Source organism: Bombina bombina, chromosome 4 (genome assembly GCF_027579735.1).
Source record: "Bombina bombina isolate aBomBom1 chromosome 4, aBomBom1.pri, whole genome shotgun sequence".
Classification (NCBI taxonomy): Eukaryota; Metazoa; Chordata; class Amphibia; order Anura; family Bombinatoridae; genus Bombina; species Bombina bombina.
In genome coordinates this window covers 714,210,486-714,231,797 of record NC_069502.1, presented here as the reverse complement: position 1 = coordinate 714,231,797, position 21,312 = coordinate 714,210,486, and the positions used below count along the sequence as shown (strand labels likewise).

The following is a 21,312-nucleotide window of genomic DNA, read 5'->3' as shown; positions in this document are numbered from 1 at the left end:
GAGGGCGCCCAGTTTGTCCCAAGTACTGTTTTTTACACGGGCATTGGATAATATACACTACATTAGAATCTGAACACCTTATGGTATCTTTTATTGTTAATTTAAAATCTATATAAAAGAGAACTGGGCACGCTAAGTGAAATTTGAGTGAATTACCATATGTTAGGAGTTATTGTTAGCATGAAAAGCGCCATCTTGTTCTTGGCTGCCATTTTGTCTTTGGCATCCATCTTGTCTCAATAACCTTTTATTATAGTGGTTTATTATGTAGTGAGAAATATGCTGATGTTAGGGAGACTTGCATAGCTAGAATAGCCCTGAGAATGACCCTGACGATGTGCTTGGATGCATTGTTATCTCTACAAGATGTCAAACGGCGTTGATTTGTGCTGGGCTATGAGGCCCAGATTTACTGTTGTCTGAAGTTAGGTATTTCTGTAGAAATTACTCCATAACACTCCTTTTCTTCCAATTATATTTTAAATGAGTTTCTTTGTTCTTGCAGAAATACTATGTAAGATGGTGTAGTTATGAATACGTCACTTGTTAACCCTATATGCTGTAACTGTTGGCTATAAGACGTGACTTTCAACTTGCAATAAACAGAATAGCTTTTGGAATCATAGCTGCGTGGTCTGAAATCCATTCTCATGGATATCCTCATTAAATACAGTCATTTCCAGCTGATAAGGTGTGTTCCAGGCCAAGCCCTGACTGACACGGCCCCCCCTCTGAAAACAATATCTAACAATTCTGGTGTCAGCTCGAGGGATTTACATGGGGTAAGTGGATGAGTGTTTTTTACTCTACTTTCCCTCTGTGAATCTGAACCTAAATTGAGTTGGTTTTATTTTTTGTAATAGGTGTTGGTAATATATGATAAAGGGTTAAAAGGGATTCCTGCAGTAAAGACAGAAGCAGGATTTGTGCGAAGGTTTGAGTCCTGTCGGCACTTGTGATAATCCCTCTAGACAGGTTAATAGTCCTGTGCTAGTTTAAGACAGGTATTGTAGTTCTGTCTGATTGAAGGGCGCAAGATAAAAGTTGGCATGCACTTGACGTGAGGGTCTTATATCCCCGGGCAAGTTTGGCATCGCTTTGTGATAAGTTGGTTTAAGTCCCACTTGTGTTGAAGTTGTCCTTATACATTCCTATAGTAAATTTTTTTGTTACCTATCGCTGGATTTGAACTGATATTTGATGCTTTGCTTGCATGCTTTTAATTGCTGTGCTGTGCTTTTGTGACTGTGCATTTTAGCATTGCTGCTCTTATTTGCATGTAAAATATTGATAATAAATGCGTGTTCGAAAAGGAGAATGTTATTGCATTTTTAATGTCTACAAAGGGGTTATGTTAGGATATGTTAGGTTTACAATGATAATACTACAGTAACAGCTTACTGCCAATGTAGGACCACTCAGTCTCACACCTTACCTAGGATTCCCACAGATTGAACTTAAGGGAACCCTGATATGCTCATTGATCTGAGGGTCACTACAGCAGGGTAGCTGAGTGAATACGGAACCTTCAAACAACAAAATCTGCTGGCAGCAGAAAGGAGGGAAATGATTGTAATTGGCAACTCACTTGTAGTGAAAGTGTTAACTACTACAGGTGCTTTGATTCAGTCACACATGCAGTCAAACATAAAATATTTACAATTGGCATAATCAAACTCACCAGCAATCACACAGCAATTGGTTATATGAATAAAAACTAACCAAGCTGAAAATAAGGTATAATCCACTTTGAGAATGAATACTTAGTTGTTTCCAAACTTGTCCAATGTAACTTTAAGCAGGAAATAAAGTAGCTGTGTTGTTCTTATGAAGCAGGTGTAATTGTTATCATACAAACAGTCATTTGCAAGCAGTTATGGAGATGAGTTTGATAACTACTAGAGTATGCTTTAGGAAGTCCGTTATGAACGAATTGTAGCAATATATATCTTTGTCAAAGTTAATAGTATTCAAGTTAGTAAGCAGGAAAAATAGTTTGAGGCACTACTTAACCTATTCGTCAGAGAAAGCAGATATAAATCCCCAGCAAGTGTGAGTGTTAGATACACAGACAGTATGGCAAGCTTGCAGATATATTAATGAAGTTGTAGTAGTACATGCAGTTCGTATAATGCAAAATATACAGACCAGCATTACAGGAGGTGGCTATGAGCAGAGTAATACTGTTACCAGACAGCAAACAGTCCCATCGGTATCAGAGAGGGCTGAAGACACAGCCGCAGCGGGAGAATGTCGGGGCGTGACATCACACGCTGCAGGGAGTAAACTTCAATACAACTGACATAGAAAGATCTCTGACTGATATAAAATGGTGAAAGGCTTTTAACCTCAAAGGAGCATAAGCAGGTAGATCCAAACAAGTAGAAAGTCTAGGTAAGTTTAGAGAGTAATGTAAGTAAATACAATGTTGTATAAACGGCTAGGTCTCTTCAGAAGCAGCTTGTCACTGAGCAACAAATTACCAAGCAATGAGTTCTGTTGGGAGGTGCCTTAAATAGGGCTAGGGAGTTCACTTTCTTAAAGGTACAGCATGACAAGAGATGAATCCCTGACAGGACACCCCCCTCAAGGAGCCGCTCCGCGGATCAAGGACCCGGACGGTCAGGATTTCTACGATGAAACAAGGAGACAAGACGGGGAGCAGAGACATGAGTGGAGGGTTCCCAAGAGTCCTCCTCAGGACCAAACCCTTTCCAACTGACGAGATATTGGAGTTGATTACGATGATAACGAGAGTCAAAGATAGACTCAATTTCATACTCCATGCCATCAGTAACCAAAGGATTCACTGTGTCATTCTGATTTGTGCCACTCATTGTACGATATGGCTTTAAAGGGACAGTCTAGGCCAAAATAAACTTTCAGGATTCAGATAGAGCATGTAATTTTAAACAATTTTCCAATTTACTTTTATCACCAATTTTGCTTTGTTCTCTTGGTATTCTTAGTTGAAAGCTTAACCTAGGAGGTTCATATGCTAATTTATTAGACCTTGAAGCCCACCTCTTTCAGATTGCATTTTAACAGTTTTTCACCACTAGAGGGTGTTAGTTCACGTATTTCATATAGATAACACTGTGCTCGAGCACGAGAAGTTATCTGGGAGCAGGCACTGATTGGCTAGACTGCAAGTCTGTCAAAAGAACTGAAAAAAGGGGCAGTTTGCAGAGGCTTAGATACAAGATAATCACAGAGGTTAAAAGTATATTATTATAAATGTGTTAGTTATGCAAAACTGGGAAATGGGTAATAAAGGGATTATCTATCTTTTAAAACAATAAAAATTCTGGTGTAGACTGTCCCTTTAAGAGTGAAACGTGAAACGTGGGATGTATCTTTAGAGAATCCGGTAGCTGAAGTGTTACAGCATTAACATTGATTACCTTTTGTATCACATAAGGTCCTAGATATAAAGAAGCCAGCTTTTTAGAAGGGACTTGTAACCTAAGGTGTTTAGTGCTTAACCAGACTTTGTCGCCAACCTTGTAATCTGGGGGCTTGGATCTACGTAGATCATAATGGTGTTTCTGAACAGCCTGAGCTTCTTGTAAGACTTGTTTCAATGTTGTGAAATTGGTAGCAATGGAGTTAACAAGGTCATTGACTATTGGCATATCGGAATTATTGACCTGATTTGGGTCATATGAGGGATGAAATCCATAGTTGATATAAAATGGTGTCATTTTAGTTGATGAATTCAGAGCATTATTATGGGCGAATTCGGCAGTAGCAAGTAGAGAATGCCAGTTATCTTGTTGTTGAGTGCAGTAGCAACGAAGATATTGCTCCAATGTTTGATTTGTTCTCTCTATTTGACCATTCGTTTGTGGATGATAGGCGGTACTCAATCGTTTAGAAATATTAAGAGAGGAGCACAGTTGATTCCAAAACCTTGAGGTGAATTGCGTACCTCTATCCGTGGTAATTGACTCAGGTAAACCATGTAATTTCACAATCTGATTCAGAAAAAGTGTGGCAGTTTCTGATGCTGTAGGTAATCCTCTATGTGGTAAGAAATGTGCCATTTTAGAGAATAAGTCCACTACTACTAGTATAGTATTATAGTTAGCAGATGAAGGTAAGTCAACAATAAAATCCATAGCAATTGCTGCCCAAGGTCTATCTGGTACTGGCAAAGAGAGAAGGTAACCATAGGGGCTCTTGTGCTGATGTTTCTTAGTGGTACAGACAACGCAGGATTCAATATACTGCTGAATAGTATCATGCATCTTGGGCCACCAATAATTCCTTTTGAGCAAATGAGCAGTTCTATGAACACCAGGATGACCAGTCAACAAGGAGTCGTGGGCAGAGGCAAGTACCTCATTCCTGAGAGAAGGAGGTATATACAAAAGAGTGCCATGGTAATATAAATTGTCTGAATGTTTTAGTACAGCCAAATGATCCAAAGAAGAATCAACCCTTAGGTGTTCTTGTAGAGTAGTTTTAAACTCAGTTGTTAGACAGATAATTCTATCCGAGGGTATGATAGATGAAGGAGAATCTATATCAGTTGGACGGGGGTCTTTTCTAGAGAGAGCATCAGCTTTCATATTTTTGGATCCTGGTCTGTAAGTAATAACATAATCAAAGCGAGAGAAAAACAAACTCCATCGAACCTGGCGTGCAGTAAGGGTCTTGTTTGATTTTAAATATTCTAAATTGTGGTGATCTGTATAGATAGTGATTGGATACGTTGCACCTTCCAGGAGGTGTCGCCAAAACTCCAATGCTGCTTTGATGGCAAGAAGTTCCTTGTCACCGATTCCACCGATTCCATAATTAATCTCGCTGAACTCATGGTTCTAGAGTAGTAGGAGACAGGATGCAAAGGTTCTTTATCAGAGTGTCTCTGAGATAGAACGGCCCCTACAGCAAACTCAGAAGCATCTACTTCGAGCGTAAATTGACAAGTGGGATCTGGGAATTGTAATATAGGGGCTGAGATGAATTTACCTTTTAGGGTATTGAAGGAATGATCAGCAGCTTGATTCCAGAAAAACTTAACCTGTTTACGTGTTAGCGTAGTTAGGGGTCTGACTATAAGAGAGAAATCTTTAATGAAATTTCTATAAAAGTTTGCAAAGCAAAGGAATCTTTGGACATCTTTTTTATTACGTGGAATAGGCCAGTTTGTGATGGCGTCCACTTTGCTTGATTCCATTGAAATGCCAGCTGGTGAAATGCAATATCCAAGGAATGATATGGTGTTTGTGTTAAAAACACTTTTCAAGCTTTGCATAGAGATGGTGCGCCCTTAAACGTGTTAACACTTGTTTGACATGTACAATATGAGCCTCTAAAGTATTTGAGTAAACCAAAATGTCATCCAAGTAGACAACTATACATACATCTAATAAGTCATGGAAGACATCATTTATAAAACATTGGAATGTCGCTGGGGCATTACACAAACCGAAGGGCATTACAGTGTATTCATATAATCCGTATCTTGTACGGAAGGCAGTTAGCCATTCATCCCCTGCCCTCATCCTGATCAAATTATAGGCACCTCTGAGGTCAAGTTTAGTAAAAACTGTGGCACCTTGTAAATGTTCAATAAGTTCAGGTATGAGGGGCAGGGGGTACTTGTTCTTTTTTGTGCATTTGTTCAACTGCCTATGATCGATAATAGGCCGGAGACTGCCATCTTTATTTTTTACAAAAAACATAGCCGCAGCTGCAGAGGAGGTGGAAGGTCTAATAAACCCTTTTTTCAAGTTTTCATCTAAATATTGTTTTAAATGATTTAACTCTGGCTGTGACAACGGATATATGTGACCGTAAGGTATGGAGCTTCCAGGTATAAGATCAATAGGACAGTCATAGTCTCTGTGTGGAGGCAAGGACTCAGCCTCTTTTTTGTCAAAAACATCAGCAAACTCGCTATAGCATTCTGGTAACTTATGTTCAACCAATTGACAAAGTGTATGTACCCCAAAACAGGATTGCTTACAGTGATTTGACTCGAAAACCACTGATGCTGTTGACCAAGATATAGTGGGATTATGTTTTATTAACCAATTCAACCCAAGGATTATAGGATAGACAGAAGATGGGAGGACATCAAACGAAATAAGCTCTGTGTGTCCTGAAGGGGTAACCACATTGAGAGGAATGGTGTGGTGAGTTATGGGACCAGAGCTAAAAAATGAACCGTCAACCAGACGAATTGCTAGTGCAACATTCTTTTTTATTAGTGGTATATGATTATTAACAACAAAAGTATTATCAGCAAAATTCCCAGAAGCCCCAGAGTCAATTACGGCCTGAACGTTTATCTTCTGATGGGACCACTGTAGGGAGACATAAATAGATAGATGAGATTTTATGCTGTTAACCAAATTAACTGTATGGTCATAAGATGAAGTCTTACCCTTCTTTTGTCGAAGCAGGGAGGGACAATCCTTAACTCCATGGTTTTTTTCAGCACAATATAAACATAAGTTTAGAAGCTTACGCCTTGCTTTCTCTTCGGGTCTTAAGAGTCCCCTAATGACTGCAACATCCATGGGTTCTTCAATGGACCTGGTGGAGACTGTGGAAGGAATTGAGTGATGATAGTTAGGAGTCCTCCTGGTCGTATACTCAGTAGAAGATCTTTCTGACTTCCTTTCCCTAAGTCGGCAATCTATGCCAATAGAGAGAGTCATCAAGGCATCCAAGTCCTCTGGGATCACACCCCTTGCCAACTCATCCTTGACTGCATCGTTGAGCCCTAAACGGAAATGATTGCGTAGAGCAGGAATATTCCAAATGGTGTCAGGTGCCCACCTTTTGAATTCAGTAATGTAATCTTCAACCATTCTTTTGCCCTGCCGTAAAGATCTAATGGCAGTTTCAGCAGTGTTCTGCTTATTGTGATCTTCGTATAAGAGAGACATAGCAGAAAAAAATCTTCTAGGGAATTTAGAATGGGGACATCCTTTTCATAAAAGGCATTGGCCCAAGACCTGGCCTCACCTCTAAGGAATGAAATTACAGTTAAAACTCTAATCCTATCAGTTGGGTATGACTTAGGTTTCAAGGTAAATAGCAAAGTGCAGGAATTCCTGAAATCCCTGAACATAGATCTGTCCCCAGAGAACATTTCAGGCGGACTAACAATGGGTTCTGGGGTTGGCTCAACAGTGGGAGTTTTGTTAGCAAGGTGATCATTAATAAACTTTTTGATATTCTGATTCTCTAATTGAATGTCCCTTAAGCCTTGAATCATGTGATCCATACTCTGGGTTAATGAACCAACTCTCCTGGACAGTTCATTTTGTCCAGTATTTAAGCTGTTAGTAGTATTCTTTTTAAGGCTTGGTAATATGTTAGGATATGTTAGGTTTACAATGATAATACTACAGTAACAGCTTACTGCCAATGTAGGACCACTCAGTCTCACACCTTACCTCGGATTCCCACAGATTGAACTTAAGGGAACCCTGATATGCTCATTGATCTGAGGGTCACTACAGCAGGGTAGCTGAGTGAATATGGAACCTTCACGCAACAAAATCTGCTGGCAGCAGAAAGGAGAGAAATGATTGTAATTGGCAACTCACTTGTAGTGAAAGTGTTAACTACTACAGGTGCCTTGATTCAGTCACACATGCAGTCAAACATAAAATATTTACAATTGGCATAATCAAACTCACCAGCAATCACACAGCAGTTGGTTATATGAATAAAAACTAACCAAGCTGAAAATAAGGTATAATCCACTTTGAGAATGAATACTTAGTTGTTTCCAAACTTGTCCAATGTAACTTTAAGCAGGAAATAAAGTAGCTGAGTTGTTCTTATGAAGCAGGTGTAATTGTTATCATACAAACAGTCATTTGCAAGCAGTTATGGAGATGAGTTTGATAACTACTAGAGTATGCTTTAGGAAGTCCGTTATGAACGAATTGTAGCAATATATATCTTTGTCAAAGTTAATAGTATTCAAGTTAGTAAGCAGGAAAAATAGTTTGAGGCACTACTAAACCTATTCGTCAGAGAAAGCAGATATAAATCCCCAGCAAGTGTGAGCGTTAGATGCACAGACAGTATGGCAAGCTTGCAGATATATTAATGAAGTTGTAGAAGTACATGCAGTTCATATAATGCAAAATATACAGACCAGTATTACAGGAGGTGGCTATGAGCAGAGTAATACTGTTACCAGACAGCAAACAGTCCCATCGGTATCAGAGAGGGCCGAAGACACAGCCGCAGCGGGAGTATGTCGGGCGTGATGTCACACGCTGCGGGGAGTAAACTTCAATACAGCTGACACAGAAAGATCTCTGACTGATATAAAACGGTGAAAGGCTTTTAACCTCAAAGGAGCATAAGCAGGTAGATCCAAACAAGGTTAGTTTAGAGAGTAATGTAAGTAAATACAATGTTGTATAAACGGCTAGGTCTCTTCAGAAGCAGCTTGTTACTGAGCAACAAATTACCAAGCAATGAGTTCTGTTGGGAGGTGCCTTAAATAGGGCTAGGGAGTTCAATTTCTTAAAGGTACAGCATGACAAGAGATTAATCCCTGACAGGTTAACAGAAGTATTTCAGAAGCAGAGAGACATCAACTCGAGAAAGGGAGGGGGATCATAAAAAACTGTCAGTGAGCACAGCTGTGTAAAGGAAAAAGACTGTTATAGAAGCTCCGTTGTATGGAAAAGAAAAAAAAAGAACGGAGGATGTTTGATCCTGTTTGAAATGTGTTTTCTCAATTTGTGGGGAAATGGCCATTCCCTGTAAATTCGGACACTTTCAAATACATTTTAAATTTGGTGGAAAGTTAATCTTATTGTATTTTTATGTCTTTGGGATGCTATGTTTTCCTGAGAAGGAAGGAAAAAGGGAGTGAATTTCTGGTATGCGCGATGAGATGTGCTTGTGTGTGTGTATCGCTATAAAAATGACCTTGCTGCATTTTTCTTTCTGTTTCTTAGCTGAGAAATCAGACGTTGTAAGGAGGTATTTGTAGTGTTATTTTTATAACTGTATTTTAAAGTCAACAGCATGTTTTAAGTATGTGTGTTATTAATAGCAGTGTGAATAGAATCAGTTACTTCTGAGACAGGATCAGATTGAGACATCTTGCAAAATGTAAAAGAAAAAACAACATATAAAGCAAAATGATCAATTTCCTTATATGACAGTTTCAGGAATGGGAAAAAAATGCAAATAGCATAGCCATCTGACATAGAAAAAGGCAAGAGGCAAATAGCAATGGGGTGAAAAAATAATGAAAAATTTTGGCGCCAAGTATGATGCACAACGTAACTGAAAATTTTTTGGCGCCAACAACGTCCGGACACTCGCGTCACTAACGACGCAACCTTGTGTAAGGAACTCTGCATCAAGTATGACACCAGAAATGATGAACTTGCATCAACAGACGTACTTTCGCAAACAAAAAAATCTCGCGCCAAAAATGACGCAATAAAGTCTAGCATTTGGTGCACCCGCAATCTGCAAAGAAAAATGTAGTCAATTTAAAACCCCAGGTAAGAAAAATATTTCTTAATATGTTTATTTTCCCCAAATATGAAACTGACAGTCTGCAAAAAGGAAATACATGAACCTGACTCATGGCAAATATAAGTACAATACATATATTTAGAACTTTATATTAATGCATAAAGTGCCAAACCATAGCTGAGGTGTCTTAAGTAATAAAAACATACTTACCGAAAGACACCCATACACATATAGCAGATAGCCAAACTGAAAAGGGAGGTAGGAGATGAATCTCTACGACCGATAACAGAGAACCTATGAAATAGATCTCCCGTGAGGAAAACCATTGCATTTAATAGGTGATACTCACTTCACATCCCTCTGACATTCGCTGTACTCTGAGAGAAATCGGGCTTCAAAATGCTGAGAAGCGCATGTCAACGTAGAAATCCTAGCACAAACTTACTTCACCACCTCCATAGGAGGCAAAGTTTGTAAAACTGAATTGTGGGTGTGGTGAGGGGTATATTTATAGGCATTTTGAGGTTTGGGAAACAAAACCTACCATTGCTGTTATGCTGCTCAAATGCATGACAGCATGCCACAAATGCAGAGGAGATCCTAAAGTCACTAAGAAAGGAGTATCAGCAGCAATAGTCAACCCATTCAACTGAAATTACATCCAAAGTCTACATTCAAACCATAGTATTACCAAGCAAATCCTTGTACAAAGAATGCCATGCACATACATATTTGTGAGAAATATTCTAACCAAACATGTGCTTAAATGATTTCCAGAAATCATCCTGGTAAGGTGATAAGAGCGGTTTGTAAAGATTGGATTTGAAATTCAGAGACTGCAAGCATCTGAATCATTTAAACTTGCAAGATCATGTTGGTGAAGATAATAAAACAAGCCTACATTGTCTAGATAAAGAATCACAGAAATACTGACCTAATCGTTACAACATTCTGTTGGTTAAAAGTTTTTTTGTTTTTTTAACAGTGCATTGTAAATAAATATAATTATGAATAATTATGAATATAATGTTTAAATTTGAATTCTGTCTTGTCAACTGCACTTTATTTTTATCATCCACTAATACAATATTTTATGTGAATTTATCTTTTCTTTATTTTACCTTATTTTATTTGTATTATTTGTATTTAAATTTAAAACGTGTTTCTTACTATTTATGCTCTATATGTTTATAACTGTACTATGTTGTAAACTTTTTGCTAATAAAAATATTAAATATTTTCTCCATTTACTGTACTGTTTGCCAACAATGTTTCTTCTTTCTTATTTTCTTATGTTTAAACACTGTTCTTAAACTCTATGCATTACTGAGAAGGTGGATTATTGACTTCAAAGATATAAGTCTTTCACATATAAACGTAAAAGCTGCCTGAACCTTAATAGTCTAATGTGTTCTTGACCATGTCTCTTTTCTTTGTCGATAGTGTACTATTATCTTTATTAGACGAATGTTCTGTGTCATTGATTGCGTTTATAGAACCAGTTGTAAATGCTTTGTTTATTTCCAGTAAAACTGTTTAATATATTGTACACATTTGTACACGTTTCAAAATTGTCATAAAACTTAATCAACAAAAAAATAAATATAAATATATATATATATATATATATATATAATATATATATATATATATATAATGAATAAAAGGCAGCACTCACTGGTCCTTTACATGTGCAATTTATTTTGTGACGATTCGGGGACCGTATCCCCTTCTTCAGACGGTCCCCGAAACGTCATGAAATAAATTGCACATGTAAAGGACCAGTGAGTGCTGCCTTTTATTCATTATACTATTCAACCTCTGCATGCACCCTGGCAGATTGACCTAGGAAGTGAGAGTGCTCTCCAGTTGCTCATATTTAAATTTAAATAGGTAATGTAAAGCATAGTGAACATTTAATAATTGTTGATTAAATTTATTTTAAAAAAGAAAAGTCAAAATCATTAAACTTGGATACATAAAACAAAATGTATGGCAAATGCATGGTTGACAGTACCTTGCCAATGGTGGATCTTAGCCATTTTCTGGACAGCTTCCAAACGGACCATTCTATCCAATGACTGTGTTTTCTTTAATAGTAACCACAGGGCCCAATCATGATCATCAAAATGAGTCTTACTGTTGGATTCTATAAAGAATAAATTTATGTTTATTATAATTCCTTTCTGCTGCTGATTTATAATCTAAATATTTTATTAATAACAAGACTTTCCAGATTTAGGATCTATGCCTTACACTCCCAACAGGTGTCTCAATAGTGCTGTTTTAAAAAAGTTACCTGAGGACTTAGCCCTCTGCATTACAACAATCTTGAAAGGAGAAAAAAATAGTGCATCACCGGTATTTCCTTATACAATATGTCTGCTGAGTTTATAAGACACAAGTAGAATAAACTCTTTAGGTTTTAGGAAATGCTCATAACCATCCACCTTCCTGGTCAGGTCCCCAACATTTGCTCCAGTTTGGGGACATAAAGTGTTTCATCGGTGTGAATATAAAATAGTTTTTAATAATAAACTGTGTAGACTGTGGGGGGAGTTGTTGTAGGTTATCTTCATGTTTTCTACTTATGAGTCAAATCTACATTTGTATATGTAAAACAGATTACTCTATATTCATTAATTTACTCAGTGCCAGAGACGTGCAGCCAATATGTTCATCTATGTAGATCTGGCTATTGTCTTCTATATCTTCACATGTTGGCCACACTACATCTAATGACATTACTTGATTCCACAAACTACTAAAAAGTTGACATGATCGTATGATATCATCTATAGTATCATCAGAATGCAACTACAACTGAACTACAACTAAAGATCTCTAGACTAAAGAAGAAAATATGACAAAAGGCACAACAGAGTGGTGCAATATATATATATATATATATATATATATATTATTTTTTTATTAATTTTTTTAAATATCTGAAAGTCTAAGATGGCAATCAGTAACTAAAAAAAATGACCCTTTCTCATTCTCCATATAGAATAAGAAGATGGTAGGGGTACAGAAGTGTATAATGGTTTTGTTTTATTGTTTACTTAATTTCTTTCTCTCTCTCTCTTTTTAAAAAAAAAAAAAAAAATTATTGGTTCTTGGTCCTGTCAACACCATGCACTAGAAGTTGATTACTTCCATCATGCTGCAATGCACTGTGAGCAGTAGATTTTCTTCCGACTAGAAACCCCAAAAAAAATTTCAACTGGAATTGAAAACTCTAAATGGAGTTTTTGGTTTCAAAGCTATTTTACATCATTCTGACAGCAAAAACCTTTATTCCTATTTGTGCAGAAACCAGGTGCTTAAAAAGTCAACTAAAAACAAACATGTTTACTGCTAAATAAAATTGAGAATCTAAGGAAAGAATCAAACACAGGTGTTATTAGATGGAGTTCAGAAAATCTAAAAAATAATAAAAAATCTAAGTTCATTAGCTGCAACACCAACCAGTTTAACAAATCATAACAACCAGTGCTATACAGACATACCTCCATCAAGTGGTTTCCCGAAAAGTTTGCTTGAAGCCTCCAGAGCTTTTCTGACTCCTCTATGAAGCTCTTTTCTCAATTTATTTGCTATACCTTCCAAGAAAGAAAAAATACTTCTTAAAATAAATATAAAAAAGGAAACTAAAAAATAAATCAAGTTTTTACATCACATCCCTATTAAATCTTTACTGCACATTCTTTGGAATTGACAGAGAATTCTTCTCAACACTTTCATGTGTATTAAAAAGCAGAATTTAAAGATGTTAACATATTTGTTACACAAGAAAAAATTAAGCAAATGCTTTTTAAACTGATACTGAAATGAACAGGGACACGAATAAAAATAACACAAGTAATTCAATAATGAAATCAAGTGGTTCTATGGGCCTTAAGAGTTTAATGGAAAAAGGCATTGCCTTATTCCTGCCACAACTTAAAGGAACATAAATGTCAAAAATAAACTTTCATAAATTGGTCAGAGCATGCAATTTTATAAAATATCTTTATAATCAGTTTACAACTATTAACAAATTGACTTTGTACTCTTGATATCCTGTATTGAATAGCATAACTTGGTATGCTCAAGAGCGTGCATATTTCTTTAGCTTTCTAAGGCAGCAGTGTTTGCTGTAGGGTAGTCCAGGGCTCAACAAATTTGTTCAAAATGTAGGAACCAGAAACTTTTGGCCATCCCTATGATATATATTACAGTATATTAATAGACAAATATGTATATAAACACATACATATGCTTTTGTTTGTATACATACACACAAATATATTTATATTTATTACACATACACAAACATTATATAATGACACAATAAAAGTCAAATTTGTATTTCACAGCTGTGAGGCCTAGATAGGATCCAGCCACACCAAGCTAAATTTATGTGTATGTGCTGGAGGTTAGTAGGGGAACTGGAGGGCACCCATGGGTTTTCTTTGGGTCTCTAAACTAGGGCCTACTTTTAAGGTGCCTCAGTTTATTGAGTCCTGAATAGTCAATACTGTATACATTCAAGAGCCACAGAATTGATGTTTGTATATCTAGCAATGACTTGTGTTTAGATAATGTTTTGTTGGGGTTATGTTCATTCTCAAACAGTTGTGTTCTCATTCTGCACTGGTACTCTTGCACTGGTGAATTAGCTTCCACTGTGACTGAAGAATATATCTGTTTCTTACCTAACATACAAAAAATACTTTTTTTATCACTCATCTCATTGAAGAAAATCACCATATGCCCCCCCTTTTTGGCATGTTTTGTTTACCTCTGTACTGTTTTGAACATAAAGTGCAATAATATTCCCAATATTAAATGCTCTAATCCATTAGCGCATGTAATTTTAACCCCTAGGATAGAGGTTTTTCTGTTAAGTGAACCTATACATATTACATGTAATTTTTTTACAGACAAACAGCCCTAGTGATATCCTATATGGGTATATAAAATAATGATAAATAGTAAATGAATAGTGAAAAATTAGGGAAAAGCAATTTATGGCAGTTTTCTTCGTAACCATTTTAACAAAACTAGTTTAGCGCCCACCTCACTACCTGTCCCCTTGACCTTATCCCCTCACAGCTACTCCCCTCCCTCTCTTCTACCCGTACCCCTATACTCACACATATTTTCAACCTCTCCCTCATCACAGGTATATTTGCCTCATCTCTGAAACATGCATTGGTCACACCTATCCTCAAAAAACCTTGCTCCAACCTCCCCATTTAACTACCGCTCTATTTCCCTCAACCCCTTTTGCCTTAACGCTTCTCTAAAAGCTAGTATATGCCCACCTATCCCATTTCCTTACATTAAACTCCCTCCTTGACCCAATGCAATCTGGATTTCGCCCCCATCACTCAACAGAGACAGCAATCGTTAAGGTTACCAACAACCTACTTACAGCAAAATCAAAAGGCCACTTCTCTCTGCTTATCCTCCTTGATCTACCCGCAGCCTTCGATACTGTTGACCACCCTCTTTTGCTCCAAACTCTCCAATTCTTCGGCATTTGTGACACAGCCCTCTCATGGTTCTCTTCCTACCTGTCAAACTGTACCTTTAATGTAGCCTTCTCTGGGACCTCCTCTGCCCCGTCACCACTTTCTGTCTGGATACCGCAAGGCTCTGTCCTCAGTCCCCTTCTCTTCTCAATCTACATGTCATCATTATGTTCCCCCCTTCTTCCAAAATCTCCACTATAACTGTCGAGAACTCAATCATTACCCCTACCCCGCATGCCTGATGTCTTTGACTCAGATCTTTCTTTCACTCCTCACATTCAGTCCTTGGCTAAAGCCTGCCGCTTCCACTTTAAAAGCATCTCTAAAATTAGACATTTCATTCCACAAGACACAACTAAGATTGTAATCCACTCTCTCATCCTTTCGCGCCTCGATTACTGAAACTCTGTCCTCTCTGGTCTCCCCAGCTGCCGCCTAGCTCCTTTTCAATCCATAATGAATGCCTCTGCCAGGCTCATCTTCCTTACACGTCGCTCTTCATCTGCACCTCTCTGCCAATCCCTTCACTGGCTCCCTCTTGCCTCCAAGTTTAAACACAAAATTCTCACTCTGACATACAAAGCCCTCAACTACACTGATCCCCCCTATATCTCAGACCTTGTCTCCAGATACTTTCCCTCCCGTCCCCTTCGCTCTGCTCATGACTTCCTACTCTCCTCCTTTCTTGTTACCTCCTCACACTCCCGTTTACAGGACTTCTCCAGACTGGCTCCCATCTTGTGGAACTCTCTGCCTCGCTCTAAAAGTCTCTCCCCTAGTTTTGAAAGCTTCAAGCGCACCCTAAGGACTCTACTGTTCAGGGATGCATACAATATACACTAACCTTTCTTTATATCAGTTCCTCTCCTCCATTGCTATCCCCTGAACCCCTTAGCATGTAAGCCTAAGAGCCCAGCTGTTTGTAGATCTGTTTTTTTAAGAGCTGACTGCAACAGTGCGACTCTTGGCAGGGCTCTCTACCCGTTTGATCCCTATAAATGTTTTGTTGTACTACGCCTTTGTTTATAGCGCTGCGGAATCTATTGGCGCTCTACAAATAACCGATAATAATAATAGCTAAAGAAAAATACCTTAACATATATTCATTATGTATCCTGATTTTAGAAATACCAGATATGTCTAGTTTTCCAAGTAATTTATAGAAAATATAGGGCAATGTTACAAAGAATTATATATAGCAGTCATACAATCCAAAAATGCTGGACAAAAACATAATTTATGCTTACTTGATACATTAATTTATTTCATGGTGGTGAGAGTCCACGATGTGTTACATAGGGGAGCTCTATAAAAACCATCCCACCTCACACATACCTTAGTCTTACGTATAGCCAAGCAAGTGAGGCAAAAACAAATAAAAGCCAAAAAACTATTTCTTTCAAAACAAATTAACCCCAAGAAAACAACAAAGGGTGAGGGTTCGTGGACTCACCACCATGAAAAAAATGAATTTATCAGGTAAGCATAAGTTATGTTTTCTTTCATACAGGTGGAGAGAGTCCATGATCCGTTACATATGGAAAGTAATAGCCAAGCTGTGGAAGTCTATGAGCAGTAACATAAACGGAGGGATTGAAAAACAGCTTTTTTTTCACTGAGAAGATAAATCCACAACCTAAAGAAAAAAAAAATATCTTATAATGAACTAAAAAAACAGGCATAATCATGAAACTGAGACTACTACTACTTGAAGGACCTTTCTACCAAAGGCTGCTTCAGAGGAAGTAAAAACATAAAAATTGTCAAATTTAGTAAAGGTATGCAAAGAAGATCAAGTAGCTTCCTTACAAATTTGATCAACTGAAGCTTCATTTTTGAAAGCCCAAGAAGTGGCAACGAACCTAGTAGAATGAGCTGTAATCCGCTGTGGTGGAGGCTGACCTGCCTCCAAATAAGCTTTGTGAATCAAAAGTTTCAACCAAGAGGCTAAAGAAACAGCAGAGGCCTTTTGATATTTCCTAGGCCCAGAGGAAAAAAAACAACAGGCTAGAGGTTTGTCTGAAATCCTTAGTATTAATATAGTATTTCAAAGCCGTAATAACATACAGAAAATGCAAAGATCTTTCAAAAGCATTCTTAGGATCACGACACAAAGAGGGAACAACAATTCCCTACAAAGTTGTGTGAGGAAACAATTTTAAGCACAAAATTAAATGTAGTCCGCAAAACAGCCTTATCCTGAGGAAAAATCAGATAAGGAGACTTACAAGAGAGAGCAGACAACTTAGAAACTCTTCTAGCAGAAGAGATTGCCAAAATAAACAACACTTTCCATGAAAGTAGTTTAATGTCCACTTTATACATAGGCTCAAAGGGAGAAGCCTGCAAAACCCTTAACACTAGAACAAGATTCCATGGAGAAGAAATATGCTTGATAACCAGTTTAATTCAGATCTAAGCTTGAACAAAACAATGAACATCAGGAAAACTGGAAGACTAGCAATCTTCCAGTTTTCCTGATGTTGGCAGATAAACCCTTCTCCAAATTATCATGCAAAAATTGAAGAACCCTAGAATACTTCATTATTGGTAACTAACAGGTATAGGTCTCTGGTATTTCCAGAGTGACCACTACTGGGTTTTATTTTGAGGCATTTTTTCTTGACAAGTTGGAACATTGTCAGTAATTAATGGTTTGGCAGCCCTTCATACATAGATATTATTGGTAATCCCAGACATATATATCATATATTGCCAACACCCATATATGAGACCTTATCAGAGGTTTAGTCACAGTACTAGGGCATTCAAGTTGTGATTTGTTCTGTTATTTTATCCAGATTACTACCCTCAGTGAGCTTAGATAGTACATTAACATTGAGTCTGTGTAACAGATAGAATTTCCTAAGGTCACCTACTATTTATGTACTATTTAGACCGTGAGGTTTATCATCTTGTTCCTAACTTGATTTTTTGCATTTTTTAAAAACAAGTTACCCCCGTATCCTTTATTAGCAACATTTATAAAAGTTACGTTTTATTCTCTGTTTCATCCTTAGCTCCAATACAAATTATTTACTTATCAATGTTGTGAGTGCTACATTTGTACTCTTTTTCAGTTCTTTACTAATTTATTTCAAACTATTTTTAACCATCTCTGCTCTATGAGTGAAAGACTCAAGAGAATCAAAAACCCTGATTCGCGGATTTTCACATGTGAGTCTAAAGCACATAAGACCTTCTCTAGGATTGATTTATTCTTATTATCTGAATCCTTGTCAATTCTACAGATGGAAACTGGAATTGATGACATCTTGATATCCGATCATGCGCTAATATATCTCACTCTGCCCCCCTCAAGTAGTCACACAGATAAAAGTCAATCACTTTTTTTCCAGCGATATTTGCTGAACAACTCTAGATTTGCTATCTGGCTTAGGCAAAGATGGAGAGATTATTGTACAAATAATATTTCTTATTTTAACAGAATTGAGATTTTTTGGGAGGCAGCTAAGGCTGTCCTAAGAGGAGATATAAAGAGTTATTTAATAACCAGTAAAAGGAAATCACTGGCTCTAGAAGTACAACTATCTAATAGAGTTAGAAATGCCTATTCAAGATATGTCGAGGAGCGTTCTTTGATTAATTGGAAAAAGTACCAAGAGGCTAGAAGAGAGAGATGTCTTCTTAAAACAGAGAGCCCAAAAGGAAGAGATCAAAATTAATTCTCAATTTAAAGGTCCTTATGGGGATTCCACGAAACATTTGGCAAAATTAATTAAAAATAGAAAGAGGAAGAATTATATCCCGGTTATTAAAGAAATCGACACCTTATATACAGACACAAAGGAGATTAGTAGAGTGCTGTTTTCATTCTATCAAAAGCTATACTCTAGGCAGGTTAGTAATATCTATATACAAAAAGGATTCTGGTCTAAGATAAAGTTACCGCAAATTAAAAAAGATGATCTATTGTTTCTCAATGCTCCAATTAGAGTAGAGGAAATCAGGGATATGATAGACAAGATGCGGTTGAATAAGGCCCCTGGCCCAGATTGTCTCCCAGCAGAATTTTATAGATTACTTGCACCTGAAATTATTCCCACTCTAGAAAAGCTATTCAATAGTTATTACCGTGCCGATAATTCTATCTCTTCTTTTTTTTCCGCCACAAATATTACGCTAATTCTTAAAAAAGGCAAAATACCGGAGTCCCCAGCCTCTTATAGGCCTATATCTGTGTTGAACACAGATTATAAAATATTGATGGCGATCTTAGCAGACAGACTTTCTTCATTTTTGGGTGATATCATCCACACAGATCAAGTGGGCTTTATGAAATCTAGGACCTCTATGAAAAATATTCGCAGGATAGTGACATGTCTTGATTACTTTTTCTTCCTAAAAGAGGGGAAAAAAGTAATTTCTCTGAGGATTTTGCTATCTTATCACTGGATGCCGAAAAGGCATTTGATGCCATTGCATGGGACCATCTTTTTAAGGTACTAGAGGAATTTGGGTTTAGGAACCAATTCCTACAATTTATTAAAAAAATATACAGAAACCCAATCTCATATCTTATCGTGAATGGTATTCTTTCGCAGAAGATCATCCTGGGGAGGGGAACAAGACAAGGGTGCCCATTATCGCCCCACTTATTCAATCTGGCCCTAGAACCTTTAGCTATGCATCTACGAAGTATATTAGAAGGAATTAATATGGGTTCCTATTCTCTTAGGACACTTTTATATGCTGACGACCTAGTTTTATTTTTAAAGAAATCCTCGGTCTCGATACCAACTGTACTAGAATGTCTAGATGAGTTCAGCTCCTTTGCGGGATATAAAATTAATTTTAATAAAAGTGAACTCATGTGGATCATTAAATTAAGAAATAGTCTGAAAGAACATCCCTTTAAAGAGGTTGAAGCAATTACATATCTCGGCATAATTTTACACAAAAACCCGAGGAATTGGTATCGCCTTAATTTTTTACCTTTGTTTCAGAAGGTTAAAGCTGACTTGGAACTATGGAAGGTATTTCATCTCTCTATTACAGCCCGTATTAATTTAATTAAGACAATTATTTTCCCACGATTACTTTATCCTCTTCAGAATCTTCCACTGTTTATCCTGAGTAAGGATCTGCGTAAATTAAATTCCACCTTCTCCAAATTTATCTGGAGCGGCAGGAGACCACGTATATCCTTGGAGAAATTCACACAGAAATTTGAAGTAGGAGGTCTTGCTCTTCCTAATCTCAAGTTATATAATTGGGTCTGTTTAAGTAAAACAGCTGTGGATTGGATTGTAGAAAAGGAGCTGGTTTCTTCTTTAGAGATTGAGAACTATATGGTCTCTCCTCTTTCTTTAAAAGCAATTTTGCATTGCCCACTACAATCTCTACCAAATTATATAACCCCGCTTATATCTATTAGTAATGTAGCGGCGGCTTGGCAAAAGTGCTGCACGTTACTTGAAGTGGATTTTACATTTTCTGCATTTTTGCCAATTACTGGAAATCCACAATTTATACCGGCTATTAAACAATCAGTATTTAGAGAATGGGCTGAGAAAGACCTTAAATATGTTTGTCAGATCCTCTCACAAGGGGGGCAGATAATTCCCTTTGAAATGCTTTCCCAACATTTTCATCTAGCCAGATCTAACTTTTTTGCATATCTCCAGTTGCGCCACCTTATCAATACTCGAAAATGGGACAGGAGTGGATTTGGCGCATGGTCGGATCTCAATATATGTTTACAAAAATTTACATTAGGCAATTCCTCTATATCTCTTATGTATGACATTATGCTCTCTAAACAAACATTAATCCTTCGTGATAAACTGGTCGCAAATTGGACTCCCTTTTTTCCGGCATTAGATACTGGGAAAATTAAACAGAGTATGATTAACTTAAAGAAATGTGAAATTCCACAGAGTTGGAGGGAATCCCATATAAAGCTTATTAATAATTATTACTTATCCCCTTTGAGAATGGTAAAATTATATCCAACTAACGAAGGGGTCTGCCCCCACTGCAAGAAACCTAAAGCAGATACTTTACATATGTTCTGGTACTGTCCAAAGATTATTCAACTATGGCGGAAGCTAGAATATTGGTTTAAAGTATTATATAAGACATCCATTACTCTGTCTCCCAACAAGATAATATGGTTAGAAGTTCCTAGTAATAAGGGTTTTCAAACAAAAGTCTTAAACACCATCATTTTAGCTGTTAGGCAGCAGATTGTTAAACATTGGCAATCTAATGTAACTCTGGGAGTAACCCAGATGTTACAACAGATTCAAAATCAAATTATCTATGAATCATTTCATTTAAAAACTGC

General features: G+C 37.1%; 1 protein-coding gene across 2 annotated transcripts in view; it reads right to left on the bottom strand.

The window, feature by feature from the left end:
- Positions 1–21,312, bottom strand: part of SERAC1 (serine active site containing 1) — a 381,209-nt gene that overhangs the window by 192,148 nt on the left and 167,749 nt on the right. For both annotated transcript variants that reach the window (XM_053710914.1, XM_053710915.1), the window contains 2 exons: positions 12,993–13,085; positions 11,498–11,629 (listed from right to left, as the gene is read on the bottom strand). In XM_053710914.1, coding sequence (XP_053566889.1) covers positions 11,498–11,629; positions 12,993–13,085 — 225 coding nt within the window. The remainder of the gene's footprint in view (positions 1–11,497; positions 11,630–12,992; positions 13,086–21,312) is intronic.